The following is a 25,178-nucleotide window of genomic DNA, read 5'->3' on the forward strand; positions in this document are numbered from 1 at the left end:
TAATGAAGAAATTTCTATTTTAAAAACCATGCACATACAGTCTGCACATCTAAAGGTATCAATAGAGTATCAAATTTAAAATATAATATAAAACCTGTAACTTTTTGTGTGTGTGTACATATAAATAAAAATACTTTTTCAATTCAATTACTTACAAGGTAAATCCCCAGGCAGAGACATCTAAAGCCAGCATACATTGTGGCTCCTTTATGACAGATGTTAAAACTTTTACATTCAATTGTCCTTACATTCTCAAAACTATAGATTTTCCTCCACTAACTACCAAATCCTCCTCTTCTGTAAAGTTATTCCAGTTATAGGAGAACACAGAAACTGGTCATGAGCAGCTGCATCAGTTTTGGTTTCCAGTCAGTGAGATTTGTAACTCTAAAGCAGTCTACAACTATAATAGAAAGCTAGGAATATATCCTTAACTACAACATCTCTCTTCATGTGTGGAGCAGGGGTGGCTACTGTGTCAGTGCATGTGTGGGTGTTCGCTTACTTCATGGCTTTGTTTTCTCTGGATTTAAGGAGCAAACTACAGCTTGAATCCTGTTTTTCCAGGGAATCTACCTAAAACATGGAACTGCCCGATTAGTTCTTGGTGAATGACAGTACATTGTAAAACCCAGAAAGCACATATCCATTGTGATTAAAATGTCTTCTCTTTCTCACTGCATTGCTCTCTGGAAGACAAGCTGAAATCAGTTTGTCTTTTTGTCTTGATAAAGTATTTGGCAAAATTTGAGGGGGAAATGAACTGTGTGGAGAAGGAAGAGGAAGAAAAGCTGAGGAGCTCTCTGGATAATACTACTCTGGCCAGAAAGAAGCAATATTTTCAAGAAATGCCAGTCATTTGTTTTCTTTGTCCTTTGCCCCTGTATAATCAGGCTTAAGGGTATTGTTTCTGATGGAGCATGAAAGAGACACAAAGCTATATTGTGCAGTTATTTTTCTTCCCAGTTCCATTTTCTTTCTACCCAGTAAAACTTTTGAAATATATTACTGTTGTACGTTTCTTAGGGTGATCCCAAAGGAGTTGAAAGCCCTGTCATTCTGGAGAAATGCTGAAGCATGAAGTATCCCTAGAGCTGTGATGCCATCTCCACATCCACTCCTAGACTGCAGTGGACAGACAGAGAAATCAATAAAATAAACGAAACTGGGTTGAATTTTTGCACACATTTTTGTTCTAAGCATAAAAGATTGTCCCTCTCTACAATAGAAGTTGTATCAAATAATTTTACAGTATTTTTCCTTTTGCTGTGACAGTAATATTGAGAATAAGACATTTACTTAATGATAAAACCAAAACAAAACAGAAACAACAAAAAAAAATTCTACGGATCCTACCCACCTATTTAGCAACTTTTCATAATATCAGCCTTAGTGTTAATCATGCATCAAAATTTCTGCTTTAACAGCCAATCTCATCTATATAAATAGCATGATGTACTGTCATTGTTAACACCCAGATTAACATCTTCTCCTATGAATGAAGATATTTTTAGAAAATAAAATCTTTATGGGATGAAGCATTAGTCAGAAATGATGCCATATTAGAGACAAAAGAGTTCGTAGTCATGAACAGACTATGCTGACTTATTCAAACTAATCAAGCTAATGTGAAAGGCTGATTCATGACAGTAATAAAGCAAATCATATGTACTTTCTAATTATACAAATGCTAACCACAGACACAGCTCAGAGCTCTGACTACCATTTCTCTTTTTCATGAATTTGAGTCACTTCTTACTTATCTAACCCTTAGGAAGGTTTACTCCTGGCTCACAGCCATAGGGAGTTGGGACATCCCATCACAGCATGGGAGATTATGGTCATCTCCTTACTCCTTATGCTTAAAGCTGCTTAAAATAGCTTTCTGTAGCATTATGTTTTTGTGTAACAGCCTACAACTTTATATGCTTTGAAAAACAGTAATTTCACGACTGCCTTTTTAGATTTCTGGCATGTATTCTGCTTAAAGCTTCATCTACAGACCAGACACAGAATCACAGAATCATAGAATAGAATCAGAGTATCTCACGTTGGAAGAAACCCATAAGGATCAATGATACAAATAATAAGGCTGTGAGTAGATGGTTAAGTGACACCCTCACTCTTTCACACAAACAGTTCAGCTTTAGCCCGCAGTGTACAGAACATGCTCATTTTCCTTCCAGTCCCATGACTCTTGCTTTATATTTTGCACAGTGGCTGAGCTTCAACATGAAGCGCGAGGTGAGTCTTTAGCCAGCCTCTTCCACAGGATAAGGACACTCTTCAAGGATGTGAGAGCTGTGGTGCTGAACACCCTCAGGCTACATGTGACAGAAATCAGGGAAAAGTCTCTAATGACACAGTGATTGTTCTGATGGCGGCACCAACAGCACTAGCTCCAGCTCAGTCAACCTAATGCGCACTCTCAAATTATTCCTTGGGATACTTGTGTTTTATTTAAGCGTTGCATCACCTGTGTGCTGGACCTCCTCCCTGAGTCCAAAGCAAGTGATTTCTGATCAGTGCTGTTGCTCAACCCTTTGTGGCCTAACAACAGCAGAACGACATAACCATTGGATTTCTGTTAGAACAGTATGAAAAAATCAAAAATGCATATTAAGTACCATGATAAACTTTAGACCAGAACCAAAACAATTTTGCAGATAACCATGAATTATGTCGTAATGCTTCTATTTCTCAGCTATTTTGGAATCCATTTTTCAAGTGTACAGTACCTCTATGTAGCTACTAGAAGTCATACCTCTCCTTAGTTTAAATGAACAATCTGATTAATATTCTCACCTTATTCTTTAGTAGCTTTAACACATAACTAATTTCAGATAATTATCACCTTATGCAGGTAGCAGGAACTCAGGGATATCTTCAAAAAACAAACTTTGCAAAGCACCATATTTAGATTTTGACAGGTATATGTTCCACTGCAGAACACATAGAATTCACCTCTGAAGGATTTGATCTAATGAAATTTTTTATACAAGATAAAATACATAAAGGACACTGTAGGATTATCATGTGTTTGTTAAAACTTAAAAAAAAAAATATGGTAAATTACTGCAGTAAATTGGAAAGTAATGACATTTAGCACTGGTAGGTGAAATATTCCTGTTCATGTTCCAGAAACAAGTCTACCCATCTAATTAGAGAAACTTAATTTTTTAACAAAAATTTTCCATAAGAAATTAATTTTGTTTATGTGGGTTTTTTTAAATCAATGAGTTCACAACATAAGGGCTGTTGCTATAATTTGATATGTGCAATAGATTAGGAAGTTATACATGCACGTAAAATAAAAAGTAAAGCCTTAGAAAAATCCATCAGCTTCAAGGGATCAATACAGAAAACAGCAGCTCCTTGTAAATGACTTCGCTGAGGAAATGTAGCTGCATGAAGTTATGCACTATCGCAACACTTCACAGAACTTCCAGTTTAAACTAAGAACAAGCTTTTATCTTCTTGGCAGTCCCTTTACCAGTCATTATTTTTTTGCTTATTTTTGCCTTTCAAAACTTTCAAGCTCACTTATTCCTAAGAGTATTGATACTTGGTTTGCTGCTTCAGCAGTATTCTATCAGATGTACCAAGGTTTACATTCTCTATTCTAGAAGGGTCTGAGACATTTAGCAACAATTTTGTTCAAGTCTGCACATTCAGAAAGAGACATGGCTCTTAAGTAATCCAATAAGATATTGATTTTCCTCTCAAAAGTAGTATTTATTTATGGATTACTTAAAAGAGTTAACTGCTACAGTAATTATTTTTTTTTGCAATTATATTTCAGCCTTTTAGGAATTTTAAAGTACAAAAATCTTATAAACAAAACCAAAACCATATCTACTTAGTTATCTGTTGTTTATAAGTATTTTACAAAAAAAATAAGGAAAACAAAAATCAGATGCTGAAATAAAGCCAAATTTCCGTAAGTACCAGAAGGCCCAGTCCCGCAGAATTCTGGTAGCTTATAAAAATCTCGTTCACACACACAGCTGCACAACGCCAAGAAGATTTCACACTGCTTAAATTTTTAGTTTGTGCAAATATATCTTCCTTAGTTACAATTTTATAACATTTTATCTAATGGCATTCTGAATTTTTTCATTATTCTCACGATTTGCTAAGCCTTTCACAAGTTTCATAAACTTTGCACACTTGCTGTCTTGCTTCATAGTTGAAAATATAAGACAGAAAACAAACTATTAATAATGTAATCACCCATATTCAGACTGTCCATTAGTACACAACCACCTCAGTCGCTCCTTACATCAAGCAAGGATGCTGAAGGGATGTTTTGTGCCACACCATTGGCTCATGAGCAGTCCAATGGCTCCTATGATGGCATTGATGCCCAGACAGAGCAGGTAAATTAGGTTATGATGTGATCTTCATTAACATTGCTTCTGTAGTCACATCATCTGTGAGATAGTAAAGCAATACCATCAACACCCAATTTCCCATGGAAAAGCTGAATAAGACTGGTCAAGTGAAATGGCCAAGACTAAAATCTGTCTTGGAAATACAGGAAAAAAAACAGTTGACCAACACTGACAAACCACAGTGAGTCAGCTATTTGCTCAAGACCATCTTAGGTCTGAAACATTTGGACAAGACATTCTCTTTTCTTTGAACTGTCAGCAGTACAGAGAAGCATCATCAGAGATACACAGAGGTAGGCATCGCTTTATTCTGCTCCTTTGGATAACACTTGCATGAAAGCCTCTCCCTCCATTTCTCTTTAGTCTCATGCTGAAACCAAGGCAGTCATTGCTCAGAGACTGGCTGGGCATCAGTCTATATGTGGGGGAGGTGGTGAGTGATTGCTTTTCATCACTTGTTTTGTTTTTACTTCCTCTCTCATTCCCTTAATAAACTGCCTTTATTTTGACCTATGAGTTTTCTCACTTTCTCTCCTTCCTAGGGAGTGAGTGACTGTGTGGTGCTTAACTGCCAGCTGGGGTCAATGCACCACAACCAGGAACGTGAAGAACAACATGTCAGGAACTTGAAGATGAAGGGAAACCACTAAGATCATAGAAAAGTCATGTTTAATAATTACAAACTTTTCCAGGCAACTCGTGTTCCTCATATTGTTTATGGTTTGGAAATAAGGCAAATAAATTTTATCTAAATTTGGAAACCTGTTTTATTTGAAATGTTTTAAAATATATTTTTGTCCAACTGTTGGATCTTTAAAAGGAAAAAAAAAAAAAGCTCCCAGTATTTGCTAAACTAGAGATACTAATTCCACTAAAGAAACAGATTTCATTATTAGGGCAGTAGGCAGAGAAAGGAGATAGGTACACAGATAACATTACCTTTCACTGTTCTTCTTACCACTAGATGAACTGCTGGTGGATCCAGTGCGGTTGCGACTCCCTTTGGAATCTCCATAGCTTTCCCTCCGACCACCTGGGGACACACGCTCAGCTGAACTGGTTCTCTTAATGGTGCTAATAAAAAAATGAGCAAGTTTTACAGTGGCACTTGTAAAAGCACATATCTCTATGACAAATATTTTTGAGAAACAAATCAAGTATAATGCTGACCCTAAAAATAACTACAACTTTGGTTTTAATCATAACTTGATTTGTTTAAAAACTAACGAGTACCTGGTGCAAAGAGGCAAACGTATTGTTTTTTTCTTAATCATAAAGTAGAAGATGGGCTAAATCAATATCATAGAGTAAGTTGCAATATCTGTTTTCCAGGTCACATTTCAAATCTTTTGACTACCATTTCACACTTCTGGACTTTTAGATTCTCTTAATAAGAAGAGTAAGACTTAAAGAGAAAGAATATTTCCCAACATCTCCAGCCAGACACCAGACAATGACAAAAGCAGGTCAAAATTTGAGCATCAGCAAGCTAACTTTGTGGTTTCATTCAGTATCAATTATTCCACAGCTGAAAGCTAGTTTTAACACACCCCAAAGTGCAACTAATGGTGAGCTAACGTGCATTTTTTCATTAGCTTGTCAAAAATGTATGTTTCCTACTTACATGTATGAATAGATTAGATTCCCCACATCTCCTAACAAGGGGTTTCTCAAAGGCTTAGAGCTTGCCTTACTCTCTCACTCTTCAACCATCCTACCTGCCAAGATAGCTATCAGGGGGCTCCTGTATGACTTTATGGCATCCCTTAGACATCCAGCTCTCTCTGATGGAAAAACATGAGCCAAAACACAAACAGTATTACTTAGTAAATTAAGAGAAGCCCATGCTTACACTTAATAGGAGACAAATTATTGTGGTTGTTCGTTAGTCCAAAGCACTTCTCCATAAAACAGTGCTTCCTAGCAGGAGAGGGAGCAGTTAAGGGTGAGGCTCTGAGCTGGGTGATGCTCTTCACTTTGCTGCACTCCCTGTGCAGCAGGGAGTCTCAGGCAATGGGACTGATTCCTGGACCGAGGCAGGAATCTCCCCCATGGCAGCAGCTGAATGACAGAACTCACTGTCAGGTCCTCCTTTACGCCCACCCTAGTCCTGTGCTGTTTTCTCCCCTCCAAAGAACAGAACAGAAACATCCCCTTTATCCATAACACCCCATAACTAAATGGCCACCTCAGTGGCTCTCTTGCCCTAGAAGCCCAGGACACCAATGATTGCTTTCAAGCTCACACCCCTCTACTCAAATCCCAACCACAAGCTCCCTCCCTCTGTGAAAACTTCAGTTCCTCCTGTTCCTGCTCCTTCAAGGCTCAGCCTCAACCCAGTTACCCTTTTCACCATCCCCAGCCAGCTCCCCCTTGACCTCCATACACCCCCAGGGATGCTCTGCTTACCATAAGGCTCATCTCAAGCATCCCTGAGGACTATTCCAAACTTCTTCATCATTCCCTGACGACAATCCCTACCCTGTTATCTCAGTCAGCTCCTCGGTTGTGTGTGGTATAAGAAGGAGAGGCATCGGCTCTTCATAACTAAAGGAAATTAGATGGACTTTTCTCTCAGGTCAAAAAATATTCATCTTATCAACTGTACACCAGCACTGATACCCTTTTTTTTTTTTTTTTTTTTTTTTTTTAATAATAATAATAAAATATTCCTGCTCCCTCATGTCTTTTTATCATCAAGGAGGGGAATGTCTCAACACCTCAGCTGAGGCTCAGTTGCAGAAACGATAGGAAGAGCCAAAGCTGAGCCTTTCTTCACAGCAACCGTCCTTCTGAAATGAAGGAAGCCCCCATCCAGGGGGAGCACTGAAGAGCAGATGCATGTTAAGATGCATCTCAGGTAACTTGACAAAAAACTTTCTGGAACATGCGATGATAGGAAAACTGTTGAGTGCTGCATTTTTATATTAAAAACAAGCACAATTCAAATGATTAAGCTGAAATAAAAAAAATACTGTTTCTGTGTAGAGAGCAATGTAAGAGAGCAAGCAGAATGTGAAGTTATACACAGGCACAGAACAAAATACTTTTGTAGAAAAATGGAAAAGGCAGTAAAAAGAATTTAATTCTGTCTATTTCGGAAATAAGTGTTTCCTACACTAACCTAACATTATCCAAGTCATCTCAACGTTACATGCATGAAAAAACCTCCTCTAGTACATTAAATAATATACTGTTAACATTTAACTGTTGTCCCTGCATCTCATAACACCATCTGATTTAATACTACTCCAGTTAAAAAATAAAGCCTTGATACTGAAAATGTTTCCCCCACATAAAATAGCTTTATTAGCATGAGTCCATCCACTACTTCATATACAGCACTTGCAAAACCATCCTTTCTATGTGATTTTGCTGGATCAAACCTCTATTTTGGTATCTTTACCTGGCTGAGGAAAAGTAGAGGCAATATCAGCCAAAACTGAAATTAAATTAAGGAAATCACCAAATTATACTAATGTTAGGAAAACTGTAAGTTACAGAACCAATTTTACACTAATTTTAATGTTGCTTGGCATTTTATTTTTATAGCTATCAACATTCAAAAGATGAACTGGTGGATAAAACCCAAATGGGTGGGACTAAAGCTTAAAAGTGTAATGATATCTTCTTTGTGAATAATGAAGTCTCATATCAGTATAAAGACTACTTTTACCACAAGAACAAATTTCTTTTAAACTCTTTTGGCTTACATCCATTACTGCTTAAACTAATTAGTATTGGTATCTTCTGACAAATTTTATTTTAAACTTCCAGCAACAACAACAAAAGCCCAGTAAGAAGTATTAGCAGGTGGTTGGAAAAGAGGATTACAACTCCATTATATTAACTCAATTTTAGCATATACACACTTTGGTAGCTATAGTGTTAAATACCAGTGATTATATCCATGGGTACAGTACATACACTGTCACCAGAGGAGGAATTTAAAATGAAGAAAATATTCATTCAATGTACAGGTTTGTAAGAGTATGACTGGATTCCAGAATTTGGCTTCCACATTGGTGATAGGAAAGGAGAGCATTTTCAATTATTTAAAAAGATAAAAATTGTGTTACAAAATGTTAACTTGTTTAAGATAGCAATGTGGTCTAATGAAACACCCCACAAAATTACGTTAGCATGAGAAAATGCAGATACAATGACTGAAATTATTATTATCTAAGCTTCGCAAAGCATTTATCAATGATGAGAAAGTTTTAGACATGTACTCCTAAAAATGTTAAAAATGGGAATAATAATTACAGTTCTACCATGTTAATGCTTGTACTAAAACAGCCACTTTCTATGTGTTGAACTGAAATGGAAAGGAAAAACAACTGAGCTTCAACACTACAAAGCTATTAAGGATCCCTCACCTTAGAGTAGGCTCTTTCAGTTTGCATGCATTGAGAAGATTCACAGACCTGCTTAATCCAGATTGAGAGGTGCGTAAATAAAGCAGAATAAAAAGTGAATGCAACGATAAAATGTGGAAACAAGACATTTAAAACAAACTTACATTAAAAGACATAATTGCATGCTTTCAAGATATGAAGTCAAGTGCAAGAGTAAACAACACAGTGCTTCTTGACTCAGTTAGATGTTTGATCATTTCAAACCATACATTTAAGAACACCAATGTATCTTTGAATGACAAAATCTCAGCAATTCTCCAATACACAGACCATTTGTAAAGCGACTCAAAAGAAAATAAAAAAGAAAATCAAAGAGGCTATCTGAAGAAACAAGACAGATGATCCAGCTAGAAGACAAAGACTATTAAAAAAACAACAATAAAGGCAAGAAAATAAATCCTCATGTACCTATATATTAGACGGTTGCATTACTGAATTGTGGTGAAAAATCTGGACAACTTTTAAAATCCCATATACTTAATTACCAAAAATTATTTTTAAAATAGAAAAGCTTTTTAATAAAATAAATCTTAAAATAGTGCACAATACTCGAGACAATAACTGATGATATTAAAAATATTTTAAAACTTGTCTAGCAGTTTTTCTGACCCTCATTTAAATCAATTAGAATAAATTCAAGAATAATATATGACTTTAATTTCATTATGCCTTTGAGTAAAATGCACTAATAATTTTAACTGTTAGAGATATAGGGAAGTGGCATAGTAGTTTTGCCACTCAAAGTTCAATGGAGAAGGGTTTCTTTTTAATTTATATTCTGTTTATTTTAAAACATTTTCTTTGAGAGTCAAATGTTAAATAGAAGACTTAACTGAAGGTTTGATAGAGTTGTGTGTGTGCCTGTTACAAACCATCACTGCCCCCAGAAAAAGAACACAGAACATTAATTCTGGGCGACTGAACAATTTCCTAGGGGCCATGTGTTTAGAGTTTAGAAGAACAGGAATTTATCATATTAAAGTATCTTATTGTCCCTACAAACAAAGTTGTTTATGTTTTCTTTCTTCCAGCTTCTTCCTTTTGATCTCCACTGTCAGAGTTTTGCACCATTGTAATACTTTAAAATCTGCTGGGGGAGAGAGAATGACTGATTGTCTCCTTTTGAAAAGCAAAGTATGTGCTTGCCTGCAGCCTGCAGCAGCATCCCTACTGGGAAAGGTACTGTCTGCATTCTCTTCCCATTTTTTTTATTTTTTTTTTTCCCCTTTTCCCCCTCAACTCTTGGAAACAAAGCTATCCTAGATGAGTCACAAACCCCTAAATTTTAATAGGGAACACAAAACATTGCTACTGTGCACTGGACAAATTCCAAAGACAAATTTAGCGTTAAGTGGTGAACTTCAAGCCACATTACATGTGAAAGGAAGAGTGCAGGGGGAAGGGAAAGTTCTGCTCACAATACACTAAACTCATCTTATTTTGAATAAAAAATTCAAACAATTATTCTAAGAAAAAAATTCAGAATAAAAATATGACAGCATTCAAAAAGCTGGTACTCAAAACAGCTAATACACTTCTAAAGCATAAAAGTTGTAGATATATTAAATTTAAAATCAAATCCTCTGAACAAAGGCTTTTTGCAAAGACAACCTGGAAACACTTTACACAGGCAGGCAATTGTTGGTTATCTGTGTCAGGTGATTAATGAACCAATCTCAAAATTACTCTGCATTAGCTGGCTTGCAGCTGGAAGCTGCCGGCTGTGTTCCCCATCACCTGAGTGCAGCAGCATCTGTTGGTGCTGGACCAGAATTTTTGGTTCCAGTATCACCAGGCATTCTATCTTGCACTATATTACCACTATATACTATTATAATCCAATTGACCTATGGTTTGGATTTGTGCTTTTTCTCTATTCAGATCATTTCACTCCTCCTTTAACTTGGATAATTGGGTGTTGACTATATGAAATCTGAATGCTGAAGTGGGGTTTGGTGCCCTCAATTCTAATTGAAGTCAGAGTCAGTTGATGTTATTCAACACTTTGCAAGATCTGGGTCTAATTATCACATTAGGCCCTATAACAATATACTGATATCCACAGACACGTGTTTTACATATGGAAAACCAATATGCATAGAGGTTAAATGATTTGCATAAGGTCATAGAGAATATGTGGCAGAACTCAAATAAAAGCCTGCTAGCTCCACCCTTTCAGCCTCAAGCCTTTTTTATTACCTCCAATTTTATATTCCTGCCAGCAGAAGTCATTTCCATTTCAAATATTAAATGGAAAATCGGAAAATGTAGTGAACTCTGAACCACATCTCCTTGGTAATCCAGCAAGACAGATAAGCCACATACCAACCTGTGGGTTCAAACCAACATACTTAAATACAGCTGTTGTATGAAATGAGATCTGTCTGCAGACGTATCTGTAAGAATATCTATTTCTAAGAAGTGGAATGTATGGATGCACCCTTAGTCCCCATGGAGATTACGTGCATGTATTTATATAAATATACACAACATACTGTTTCAAGGGACAGACTGATATCATTTCAGTTGGACATCAAACACTTCCTAACCTGAATGGTGAAAGTATCAGAGAACAGATGAATCAGAAGTTATTTGTTTGTAATCCCCCTTTTCATAAGGCTGTTCAGTAGAACATTTGGGAAGGACTCCATTCACTTGGATGTTTGCCTCTCTTGAAAATATGGTCACAGGTAAGAAAAAAATTGAAGATTATATTTTCTGCTATAGTAATCCTAACAAATATTTGTAATTCCCAAAAGCAAACCAAAGATTTAGGAGATGACTCAGAAAAAAATACATTCTTTTTCTTTCTTACTTTTTTTTTTTTTTAATTTTTCTTTCACTTTTCAAATGTTACCTTTTTAATATTTTGAAAATTTAAAAATTTTTCAATTCTGCACCTATGTTGTGTAGGAAAACTATTGAAAGTATCCAAGCAGAAATTAAGTTTTAAAACATCCATAAACACTACTATTTAGAGCTGCCATGCCACATTACTATATTTTGGACTAAAGAATATCTACACCACAAAACAGCAGTAGTTTTAGAATCAGTTTATGTGAAAAGAGCACTGTAAAAACATGACTGCTTAGCAGAAGTCAGAATTAAAGAAATTATTTAAAATTATATACTATCTATAAACTGTTCAATGCTGAATGAAGCTTCTAACATAAATAAACAAGTCCTACCCTTTAAAAAAAGGTAGTTAAAAAAGGCAGTTATTTGATCTTGCTGATGTATTTCCATTAATGTTTTATGTATACACACATACAGTTCCTGAAAGAAAATGGGTCCAGTATAAATACAAATAATGAATTAATCTTAATGAATGCACAATGAGTTAATCTACTTGACTATTTCCAATAAAGCTATTTGGAACACTTAATCCATCATCTTTGAATACTGAGTATTTGGAGCACAATTTACTATAAAAACATGAATTCCCGTTAGTTATTTTAAGTTTTGTTATCAAATGTTAAGAGTAGAGAATAATTTACCAAAAATATGTTTGTACAGTAATTCATTGGTGAGGTCCTTATCATTCCACTCTCCTCCTCTTGAAGTATACTTATAGCCAAGGCACAAAAATCTACTTTAATATAATTTAATAAAAAATAAAATTAAATAACAAAATGTGCATATTGAAGACAATCAATACAACATTTTAGAGCATTTGAAGGGAGCAGGAATTCCACAGCCCCTGGATTTATAACTGTTTTTTGCAGCAACATGGAATAACCCTTCTCTCCTAATCACTCTTAATATGTGTCTATCTATTTCAGCAAATCTACCCATGTGTTGTTTTTTTCTTTTCCAAAACTGAGCATACATTTTCATACCGCATATTTAAAGCACCTTCGGTCTGGCCTCTTCAGCAAAGAGAAGGGATAAAGGGATAAAAGGACATTAAATCCTTATCCTGTGGAAGACTCTCATACAGGAACCAAGACAGTCCAAAAATGCTCCCTAAGGACTTTCCCACTGGCACTCTGGGTATCCAGGCCACAGATGGCTCATACGAAAGGGCTCCAGGGTGTCACGTAGCTGCAGGGATCCTGAGCTAGGGTAATGCCTACAGGCTGCAGACAATACTTGATGGACCACCTGAATTACACAAAGGACTCTCAGAATAGAGAAAGCATGAGTATGATCTTGACCTGAATTTTATCCACCCTCCTCTGGGGCAGAAAGTCCTATGCTGAACCTTAGAGATGGTGTGTAGAGACTCAGGGATCACAGCCTCTGTACACAAGTGAAGTCTGCCAATGCTTGTGCTCTCTCCCGTGGTTTGTAATTACCACTTGAAACTTTATTAGTGGGAATGAAATTACAAGAGTTATTAAGAAAAAAATAATTTGTAAAGAATAAATTTATTTTAAAATTCAGCATATACAAAATAATACTCCTTCTAAACTAATCAATTTTCTGTTTCAAAAAGCAAGTTCTTTCATCCATTTTCAAAATTCTGATAATGGAGTAGTTTATGCAGTATTTGCCTTCCTCTTCCTTTCTCAAAGGGCTGATTCAGGCCGACCTGCCAAAACCTACAGCTGCAGCAAGCCCTGGTTCACAGGAGCTCGTAGGAGTTCATTTATGCAACACAACAAATATGGTATTTTCCAATTTTAATTGTACACAGCACAGCTTCTCTCTTCTCCACAGTAACAAAACCTGGAGTTTCCTGGAAAATCAGTCCCCTTCAACACAGTAACAAAGAGTGGCATATCCTCAGTCACCATCACCCCTTCAAGGAAATTTCTCTTCACAAGAAGAGACCTCAGATCTTAGCATGTTAATGCTCTCATCTCCACAACTTGCCCTCCTCAGAATTGACAACACCCTTACTACAAAAAACTGAGAATGACACACAACAAAAGAAATGTTAAAACAAAAAACAAAACCAAAACCCCACTATTATCTTTTACAGGCAAACCATACATCAGATTAGCACCACAATAATTGTTACATGTAACTAGAACTTGCTGCACTCAATTAATTTCCTTCCTTATAACCTAAATGTATAAAACATGTAGCCCACTTAAAAACAATTACACACACACAAAGCAAATTAAGAGAGCGGTCATTTTTAAAAGGACTTAAATACATGCTAATGGTAAGATATCTAAAGAGGGATGTTTTCATTTGCATAAATATGTGCTAGGCATAGAATTTCCCTCCTCCCTGAGATGTTTCTAACACTGCACATGCACTTTCTATGATAATTTTTAGTGAGAGAAAGCCGCCAAAGGTAACACACTGATTCGTGATGACAGCACAGTTTCTCTATAGACTACGCATTTTGTACTAGCTACTAAAAGAATTCTTGCACTACTTTTCATGTCACGTTGTGCAAGAGCACAGTAGAAATGCTATATTCTCTATATGCTAGTAGCAATGTTCTGTATGTAGTAGCAAGAAAATAACACAAACCAGTAGACCAAGCATTGTTCATTCTTTCAATATTCATGGTAATAACTTCAATTCTAATCAGTACAAATAAGTTTAAAGCCTCTTAGAATGAAATCCATCTCTCATTTTCTTTCTGAACTAAATATTTAGACTGTTGTTATGCAAGTAAAGAAAAACTATATATCTAGATGTTTCAAAGATGAGACATACCATGTTTTCAATTTCATAATTATAAGGTTTCTTAAAGATTCATACCTTTTTGCTGCTGGTGATACAGTTTCCTTTCTGCTTCCTGATGGGGAAGGTAAAGAGCCACTTGGTTTCTTTGGTAACACAGTTCCATTATTAACAGTAGTCCTTAAAGGCAAGGTTTGTACCAGCGGTCTTGCTGTAAAACAAGCATAAGATGAAATAATTGTTTTCATTTGCTTTTCATTTTCCTCCAGCAAACAACACTAAAATATTTTGAAGTATCTGTGTAGTATGTAATTTCTGTTTCACTATTGCTAAATTCACCATAGATGAGGGTTTTAACATGGAGGATTTTTATTATTCTTCTTATTATTAATAATAATACTAATCAAACTGAGCAAGTCACCTGCATATGGCTTAAGCACACAATTCTATAAAATCTCTCATCTGTAAAACTGTCCTGGCTCAAGGAGCTTACTGGTAAGTGCAAAGGTAGCTGTTGTCTCCAAAAACAGTCCTGCTCTGAAGAGCATCAGTCTCTTGCCCACCTAGATAGCATTCAGAGGAGAACTAGAAATGAAGGCAGGTTGCCATCCAAGAAACTCCTGCTCTTCACCCCCTCAACATTCTTGCAGGTTTTCCACAAGCAAATGACCTATTAAGAAACCCCCCCCAAAGGTCTTCTTTCAAAAAATGTGGGCTTGTGTTTGACAGAAAAGAATTTTACCCTTTAGTCAGAAAAAGCAATTGAAATCAGCAGAACAGTGGACTTAATGAGCTGACATTATTTACCTAGATTTTTCTGATCAAACATTGGCTCAAAAAAGGATATACGTCACATTTGTAAATAATATTAGAATAACAGAAAGTCTCATTCAAGTACGTTAGAAATTAGTTGCAAAAACACACAGTGATTAAAACTGCAAGCGATGAGTACAAACATGAGAACTACAGTGGACCATAGCCTGAAAACAGACACAAACATGACTAGTGTGCTCTCTACAGCGGGGAAATAAGCTTGAATCACTTAAAATTGGACAGAACTTTGTATCACAAGCCAGCTTTGTAAAGATACCAAAAGCCTTTGTGTTGAGAGAAACAACACCTGAGAGAAGGCAGTTGCCACAAGTCACTTAAGGAACACAAGATAAAATTTCATTAACTTAGAGAAGATGGCAGAGAGAATACCGATGAAATGCTCGTAGAAAAAAAGACTGCTGAGGATAAAGAATCTAAAAACCTAAACTGAAACATTAACAATTATATACAGTCCTAGGTTATATTATAATAACATCTTCCTGCAAGCATTTACTGACCTGTTCACCTAAGTTTTCAAATATTGAACGAAAGAAGATAATCATGAAAGCCTATGCCTTGAGAAGTTAGGTCAGTAAATACGGTCTACTTGGGAACGCAACTTTCAAGACAAACTTTGTTTTGAAACTTTGTTAGAATATACACTTACTTGTTATGTATTCATCATTTATTTGTTCAGAGAAGATAAATTTAGAAAACAACCTATAAGGAAATATTGAAGGAACAAGGCTTATTTGGCTTAGAAGATGCAAGGATGACATGAAAACAAGTCAACAAAAAAAAAAAAAAAAGAAAATGTTCTCCATGCTCACTGAGGATCTGAGAGCCTATAAATGCAGAAGATTGGTAGGGCCAGGCAGTACTGTTCCTACCAAGGATAGGAAGAGCATGGGATCTCTGATTTTATGGGAAGCTTTAAGGAAAGGCTAAACAGGACTTTAATGAATTCATGGTGCCCTCCATCCCTGGCTTCCATGATCTACTTTAACAAACTAATGTTGTCTTTAGAGCTTATACAAAACACCTGAGATTTACTATAGTTTGGCTTCTCATGCCTCTATTTTTATTTTTTTTTTTATTTATTCTACAGTATCCATTCTTCCAAATGAAATACTTTCTACAGTTTCTTGCTGGAAACTCTACTGCTTTTTTTCCTGACTAGTTGTGGCAATGCCATAATTAATCTGTATGTATAAAAGTGACTCTGTTGCATACTATAGAATCAGAGATAGCTACAGTTGAGCAACTGTGGACTTGTTTCCTGACAAGATTTTTGTAGCTCACAAAACTCCACTGAGGCTTTGAGATAACAAATTAGAACAAGTAAAGTTAAATAAACAAATGATTACAATATTTTCCTTTTTATAGATATATAAAAAAATAGCTATTAAAAAGTAGCTGGAGTGAACTAGCTGAAGTCTGTTTACTCTCCTAACCTTAAGAAATCAAAACTAGCAGCAGCCAAGAATAAACCCTGCAACCTTTAACAGAGGTTTTTCTTCAAAACCAGCACCAACCCAGAACTCATGCTTCTGGAACTAGAGATTTAAAGACCTAGCCCTATGGTCAGCTAGTGTAGAAAGAAACACCATAAAACTCTTACATGGCACACAGAAAAGCTGCACATTATTCAGTTAATCCACTATTACCCTGGAGCTATTTAGTTTTATTTACAACAGCTAGTTCACACCAGTGGTAACTGACATAACAGTCAAACAACCCCAAACATGTCATTGCTGTTAGAAGTCAGTAACTAAAACACATTGGTATTATGCTTTGTCAGTAATGTTTATTTTGGAAGTTCTGTTGCTTCAAGGTCTTACCTGTGGTAGAAGGACTGACATGTTTATCAGCCTCAGCAGCAGCTTTTTTAATCATACTCTGATCTATGGATTAATAGGGCTGTTAAGTTTACAAACAAACCAATAATTGCAAAAGGAAAGAACAACAAACACAAGTAAAACAAAGGCAGGAAGCCATACTGAACTCTGCCAAGTAGCTGAATTAAATAAGGAAGGGGGAAGAAAAATCCCAAACAAAACCCCAAAACACCATTAGCAAAGGAGCTCCACAAATGAACAGGATAAGCAGTTCACTTTCCATGATGTTTGCTGCTTTTAAGCTGCCTAGCTCAAGTCTAGAACAAGAACACACAAAGACCGAAAACAAGCTCAAGTTTTTTCCATTACAGGTCTGGAAGCCCGAAACTCGAAATCTTTAGAGACTTTTAAATCTGAGGCACTCAGAAAAATGTAGTCTTCTGTCCCATAAAGCTTCTTGTTCCAGACTTTAAATCATACCCTGGGAATCCAAAGGCACAAACCTTCCCCTGACACACACACTCTTTTAATCCTGATCTACTTCATATATAGATCAAATGAAAGAAGCAGCATACAATATGCTTCAAACCCCAGTTTGCATGGACAAGATTTTTGTGACATTTTGTGAGATCAAATTCCACTTCTTACAGTTCTAAATGTGGAATTGGACATTAAATGATAATCAGAAAGAAAATAGATTGAGTCCCTGCAGCCCAAGTGGTAAAACATGAGAAGCCACCACTCTGGTTTTACCCATGTGTAAGCTAACCCCTCTCCTCACAGTCTTCATCAGGAGCCTCCATGATGCTATTCCAAGTTAAAATACCAAAATTCAACTTAGTCATATGCTATGTAGTTGCATGTGATTTGTTATAAAGTAATTGTGCCTACTATAGGAAAAATAGGCCATCATGTGAAAAATATATTTGACAAAACAGCTGGGAGAAGTGAATGATCAGGATACTTCAGATTCAGTTTCATGTTATAGAGTATGTTTAATAAGGCTGACCATACACTAATGATACAACTGATATATAGTAAAATTAAAGTTCTTTACATAAATTGTTACAGTAGCAATTATTTCCAGAAAGTAGGTGGATTTAGTTGGCAATTATCAGGACTCATTTAAGTAATTTGTAATGGAAGAGCAATTGACATTTGTAGTCCTCCATTTGCATTATCACAGTAAAACTTCTTACACTGCCATTTTACACACACATTAAAAAGTATCCATGCCATATACACATTTAAACAAACAAACAAACAAACAAAAGAAAACAACACAAAAAACAGTCACAGAAGGCAGAGGAACGGGCTTACAACAGCTTTTCTTCAATGTACGTTGAACTATGGCTTTAATGATCTGCCACTATGACCAAGAAAGCGTCTCCTGATTTAAAGTTCAACTCTACTCACAGAACCCATGAAAATCTGGTCTGTATTTTGCTAAGTAAAGACAGCAGGCAAGAAGTACTGATTTGGCAACAACTCAGTAATAATTACTAGGCTTTATTTCCTCCATATATCAGATAAAATCTATTTTACAGGCAATATAAAGCTTCTTAATCCCTTGTACAACCAGATTTGGTGGAACATTTTATCACAGTAGAGGCTATCTTTAGTAACATTTACCTTATCTGATACTTTAATTACTACTTTTTTTGCAATCAAAGAGACAAAGACAAAATGAAGAAAATACAAACAGAAAGGGAAGAGAACAGGAAAACAAGATTACAGACATTTACTACATATTCTGTTTGACAACTAGCATGATATACAATCAACTAATCTGGCTCTGTAATTCTGTCCCTCTCTCCTTTCCTCATCTCCAAACACAAAACATTATAAGAAACATGACATCTCAGTTCAGCAAATTAATTAGGTAGCTCCTTACCTATTCTGTTAAATCAATGCCCAAAATTAAGTATCTGTTGCAAAGTCACAAATATATAACCAAGATGAGAGGAAGTCCTAATTTCCATCTGAGAAAACTATGAATCCATAATTCCATATCATATTTCCAATGTGAATTAAGTTTTGAATTTATATTAATACATATCAGGACCTCAAAAGACCCAATTTCTTAATTTAGACAACAGAGAGACTGTGAAGTCAGCCATACCTTCTTTCCACATCTAGGTTGTCACCACTTTTACTCCTAGGACTACCCAAAAATACCTCATGCATTCCTGCTAAGATGCAGATAGGCAGTATCCCAGACTTTTGCAGCCCCAGAGACTATAGTAATTCACACTGGTTGGGTTCTAATAAACCTTTACTACTTCGAAGCACTGGATATTCAACTCCAGCTTTTCTGATTTGTATACAAGCCCATTCTTGCAGGGCAGGCGCTGAGAGAGAGCACGCTGAGCACATGGGCACAGCACAGTGTATTGCTGAGTGGCATAGTCTGTCACTCCTGCCACCTTGCTGGCTCTGGGCCTGCTGCTCTGGAACAGGGACAGGCACTAATCGCAGCTCTGCCTTTCCTTTGTAGCTGAGCAGTTGGTGTTGCACGATCTCCTTGGTCAGGTCACCTCTGCGCTAGCTCAGAGCTCTGTCTTTGGCCATGTCTGCACCACCCAAAGGCACTTAAGATGTTTTTAATTAAATTTTATTAGATTTTTGGATAAGAACCCCACCAAACTACTAGAAATTTCACCCACAGAAGACTAAGCCTTCCCTAAAGAGTTTGTAAACTAATCTTGATGAAAAGTCAGGAAGTGGTAGTCATGGTTAAATGTAGATAGTGAATTAAGCACTGAGAATATGCAAATGCTTTGCTGCTTCATGGGAACTATAGAAGGCTCACTGATTTCGCCACTTGGATTTTTGTATGTTCTCTTTAACAAGTTAAATTTCAAATATATTTTATTTTTGAGTTTGTTGATTTTGAGTATTTCAGAGATCTAAAGAATAACCTATTTTAATACATATAAAACAGTCATTGAATTGCACTACCTATTTTAGATGTATCTGAAATGCAAACCTTTGGTAGGTCCTTTCTTGTTCTGCATGGCCTGCTGTTCCTCTGTAATATTCAAGCGTCGAACCACATCAGCAAGGGCAGATTTGAGCAGCTGGATGTCATCTTCTTGCATCTGGACACGTTGCTCCAGAGAGGCAATGCGATCTGTTACCTCCATACTGCTTGCAGCAGAGGCACTGTCATCTAAGTAAAACAGCAGAAAAAGATATATTATCAACAGTGTATAACCATGAAGCAATACCTTATATAACTGGCTGCAGGTAGAAAACAAGGTCTTTCTCGGACCTGAAGACCTCTTGAGGAAGAAAGCTTCTAAGTGATCAAAAGGAAGAGAAGGAAATAAAAATAAGTAAGCAAGTAAGTAAGTAAAGAAATAAGACAAGTACTAAAGATGTGATGATGATGTTGGCTTCAGGGCTACTTACTGTTAACTGGACCCCGCTATCAATTATCTACATGTCTGAAATGGAGTGGCCAACATCACCCTTCACTGTTCTGCTCAACATAACATTCTGGCACTGGCAGACATTCAGGTAGAAAGCTATACCTTCTGATATGCTACACACTCTTCCAGATTCTTCTTTCTCACATATGTGATAGACCGTGTACATTAGACATGTATAAGTAACAGATAAGCTTACACTTTTTCATGTTACCGTCTACAGACTGGAGAATAAATATTAACCCCATCTGCTAACTCCTAATTTATACCAGCAGCTTTATCAGAACATTCCCTCTGACAGGAGTAGAAATACTAAATAAATTAAGAATTACTCAGTAATTGTACGATTAGCCTGCAAATTGTGAAAAGGGTCATTACTTAGCATACAATTCATCCATTACTTGGAAATAACTCACAGAAGCTTAAAGCCTGCAACTCCCTGATGAGGACTACACATTCTTTCCACCCAAAACTAGTCATAAGAATACTTTTCCTAAATGAGCACTTTCATTCCATTGCAGTTCCTATCACATAAAAACATGGTAATTTCTTACAATATTAAGTTAGGAAAAAGAAGGCGAAAGGAAGACAAAAGCAATGCCAAAGATGTCAGAGTCAGTACCTATTAGGAAAGAAAAAAAAATGTGCAGTTTTTAAACAGAATTACAAGGTTTTATTTAACTAGGTGGGTTTGAAACCTAAAAAAAAGTTGAGTATTAACTTACTGGATCATTTCAAGTAATGTTAGTCAAGTAATGATTGGATTATAAATTTTTTTTGAAGACTTAATAAGTTATACTTTAGCAAAAATGGATATTTATGCTACTATCTACAATCATAATTGACTTCTCCCTCATTTCTAACACAAGTCCACAGCACATATTTCTCATGTTAAAGATGATCTCTCTTTGTGAAGAAGCTGGTATTTGTTTTCTTTTCTTTTGTGTACTTAATTCTTCTCCATTCCAAACCAGTTTTCCACTTCTTTTGTACGAGGGCATAAAATGAAAGTTAAATGGCTCGTGCATGGTAATAACTAGTGTTGAATTTTAAACCAAAGTGTTTCAAACATGAAAAAATAGCTTCTGAGTTCATTTAAAAATACATCCAAAAATTCTAATATATACAAACTTTTAATCAGAAGGATCTGGGGAAATATTGCATTTAAAATAAAATAAATAAATAAATAAAATCTATTACTCTCCAAACCACCCCAATACAAATTGGTTTTGGAATCTGTTCATAAACTGTGTTTTGGTTTCCTTACCCCACACACCCCCAACAATTGTCTGTGGTTACCAAAAACTGAATTAGAAACAAATCAGAAACAAAGACTATAAAGATATTGATAGTCCATAAATAGCTACAGGCTCGTAGCTTAAATTGCTTGTTAATTCTGTTATAGCATTATCAGAGCATATCTAAAATATCAACATTAGGATATTATTAGGCTGAACATAGTGGTAATACAAGTATTCAGGTCTGAACAAACTAAATCAGAACTCAAGTTCCTGAAAAATGTTGAGAAACTTTCCCCATGACAAAGCTTTTCAAACTTTGGCCTAATGAGACTTCTGCTCAGCACAGGACTCTGTCCTGCAGCTGTTACAGGTAATTAATCCCCAAACTGAGATTAGAAGCCATGCTGGCAGCAGTATGAGCTGCCTGCAGAATTTAACCTTTCCTTATACAAAAGGCCCATGCTGGTCTAATGACTTTGCACTTTAACTCAGCTGGAAATAACATGGATTAGCATACTGGACAATAGGCAACCAAATCAAAAGCTTGATTTAACCAATACAAGACAAATTCAAACTTCAGCCATTCTGCCAAATTCAATACAACAAGGCATAGTTTTCTTCTAAATTCAGTCAACAAGAAATAGCCAATTCCCAAATTCAGGGCAGAGGAGAAATCCAGGGAGAAATTGGTTGTTGTTAAAATGATCTCACCCTTGTTACAAAAGAAAACATTCTCATTAAAGTATCAATTTTACTAATTTTTAAGTGTGTAGAAACAGTAATTTTGCCCAAATATAAATCTTCAAGTAGTAAATCAGTGGCACTGGTTTATTTACAGTCCTATAAGAAATCACTCCCACTAATAACTATTAAGATGTACATTTCTCTCTCTTCTTCCCCCTTCGCCCATCTGCCACCGTGACCCTTGCCCTTGCATCCTTGATGACCAACAGGCACCTGAAAACCCTCTGGACACAACATGGCTGCTCCTTCCACCATCACGGTGCTTCTCGGTCCTTGGGAACATAACCCTCACCACTGCTGCAACCTCCCACTTGGGTTTTGGTTTTTTTTTTTGTTTTTGTTTTTGGTTTTTTTTTGTTTGTTTGTTTGTTTGTTTGGTATTTTTTTGGTGATTACCTTGTGTCCTGGGTTGAGTGAGTGGTGGAGTTTTTTGGTGGCAGGGGAGGGGGCTATAGGGGCGGCCCCCTGTGAGAAGCTTCTCAAAGCTCCCCCAGCTCCAAGTCAGCTCCACTTCTGTTTGGGAAACTGAGCCAATCAGCTGCGCCTCTGTGATAACGTATTTAAGAAGGGACGTGGTGATGGGCAGGGGGACTTGTGAGAAGGAGTTGCTGCATCTGCATGAACAACAAGGTCAGTGGAGGAACGGAGGAAGAAAGGAGGGGGGAGGTGTGCCGGAGCAGAGACCCCCCTGTATCCTGTGGGGAGACGGCAGGGCGGCTCCCCCTGCCACCCATGGAGATCTACGGTGGAGCAGACATTGATTTATGGCCTGTTGCTCCTGCTTGGTATAATCAAGGTGCTGTGCCCGAAGAAGGCCGGGGTCTCGTGGGAAAAGGCAGCCCCGCTGCTGTAATTCAGTGCTGGGAGGATTGCAGCATGAGGGGAGTCCCACGCCGGAGCAGCTCGGGAAGGGCTGCAGCCGTGGGAGGGAATCCAGTCGGAGGAAGGTAGTGACCCATGACGGAGCAGTGTGGGGAATGCTGCGGCCTGTGGGAGGAATTCAAGTCGGAGAAAGTTTGTGGAGGACTGTCTCCTGTGAGAGGGGGACCATGATGGAGCAGGAGGAACAAGTTCCGGAAACTCCCCTCACCGAACATGAAGGAAGCGGCAGCACTGACTGCACCCCCCATTCCCTGCCCCTGCGCCACTGGGGGAGGAGGTAGAGATATCGGGAGCAGAGCTGAGCCCGGGAAGAAGGGAGGGGTGGGGGGAAGGTGTTCTCAAGATGTGGCAATGCTTCTCACTGTCCTACTCTGTTATGTGTTGTTAGTGTCTGTAATAAATGTATGTTCTTTTTTTCCTTCCCCTAACAAGTCTGCCTTTTGCTCGTGATCATAAAAGGGGGATTTTCCCCCATCCCAGTCCTATCTTGAACCCCAAGCCTGGCTCTCTGTCCCTTCTCATTGCCGGAGGGGAAGGGAGAGCTGCTGCATTGTGGTTGGCTGCCAATCAGGCCTAAACCACAACACCTTGCTGGATGCAGTTCCCTTCCAGGGATGGAGTGAGGAATAAAATGTGTCACAACTTTTATTCCTCACAATTGTAAGATTGCAACTGAAGACAAGAAGTCACACTTCACTTAGCCTCCCTTTTGCACGCATATACAAGTAAGCTAGAAAGGAGACACAGAATTACTAAAACTATGCTTTCTGAAGAATACAAATTTTAATTATAAAATAAGCATAACCTGTTTGTTATGCAAGTAGAGGATAGAATGTTCTTGCTGTTGAGATCATTACATCCAAGTATATTGAGCAATAAAGCTGCAGCTTCAACACAGCCAAATAAGCAAAGGGATATGGTATCAGAAAAGAAAAAAAAAAAATTAATGCTATAAACTAACTAAATAACAATTAAAAAGGTACAATAGATGTCATCTATTCTGCCCACAAAAGCAAAAGCTATATTGTTAGCCTAACTTGTGATCTGCTTATGATGTATAGAGCTCATCCTCACAGCAAAGTACATTTGCAAGGAAATTTTTAGCACACACTTGTAACGCAATTTAGACTTCAAGTAGAGCCATCTTATTATTATTGTTCCCAAGCCAAGATTAAATTTAAAGTGACTATACATTTTATAGTACCCAATTCCACGTTGTCTCATGGATAAAGCATATCCTCAAGGAACTGGCTCAGAGTAGGCTGAGAGGGGAGCACAGGGGGTTTGGAGGAAGTCGGCTGTGGGGTGCCAAGGTCATCAATCGCTGGGCCTTGGGGTGGTCCAGCCTGGGTCTAAATTTTCCCTTACAGGGTACACACATGTATGCCCAGGAGCTGAGCTACAAGTGCATTTTAGAGTACAGTTACAGTAACTGAGAGAAAAACACTTTATAGTAATGATGTAAAGATCCTCAAAAAACTTCAGGTGAATACAAGGAAATAAAAAGCATGCTTTTAAAAGAAAGCCATGTAGATAGACATTTTCAGTAATAATACACAAACCTTACCGCATTTTTACGATATAAGAAGAATACCATTATGTCAATACATATTACTTTTTGTGACGCTAAACTCAGTAACATTAACAAATTTTTACCAGTGTCAATATACTTAGATTTGGTGACCACTTTGCAATCTGCCATAAGATCAACAGATGTTCACCATCTTGCAAGGCATATGAAAGGGATGACAAATCCAGACAATTTTCCTTGAATCATTAGGTCTAATTATCAGTCACTACCACCATTTTTTCCAACTGATAGACAGAACAG

General features: G+C 37.0%; 1 protein-coding gene across 11 annotated transcripts in view; it reads right to left on the minus strand.

Moving 5' to 3' along the window:
- EML1 (EMAP like 1) overlaps nt 1-25,178 on the minus strand; it is a 132,365-nt gene that overhangs the window by 38,166 nt on the left and 69,021 nt on the right. For 6 of the 11 annotated variants that reach the window (XM_032981694.2, XM_032981691.2, XM_032981698.2 and 3 more), the window contains exons 2-5: nt 20,039-20,221; nt 14,477-14,609; nt 8,774-8,824; nt 5,334-5,468 (exon numbers count right to left, since the gene is read on the minus strand). In XM_032981694.2, the coding sequence (XP_032837585.1) occupies nt 5,334-5,468; nt 8,774-8,824; nt 14,477-14,609; nt 20,039-20,221 (502 nt within the window). The remainder of the gene's footprint in view (nt 1-5,333; nt 5,469-8,773; nt 8,825-14,476; nt 14,610-20,038; nt 20,222-25,178) is intronic. The other 5 variants (XM_032981693.2, XM_032981699.2, XM_042798980.1 and 2 more) reach the window with 2 other exon arrangements.

The sequence above is a fragment of the Tyto alba genome, unplaced genomic scaffold (assembly GCF_018691265.1).
Source record: "Tyto alba isolate M040663 unplaced genomic scaffold, T.alba_DEE_v4.0 Super-Scaffold_29, whole genome shotgun sequence".
Lineage (NCBI taxonomy): Eukaryota > Metazoa > Chordata > Aves > Strigiformes > Tytonidae > Tyto > Tyto alba.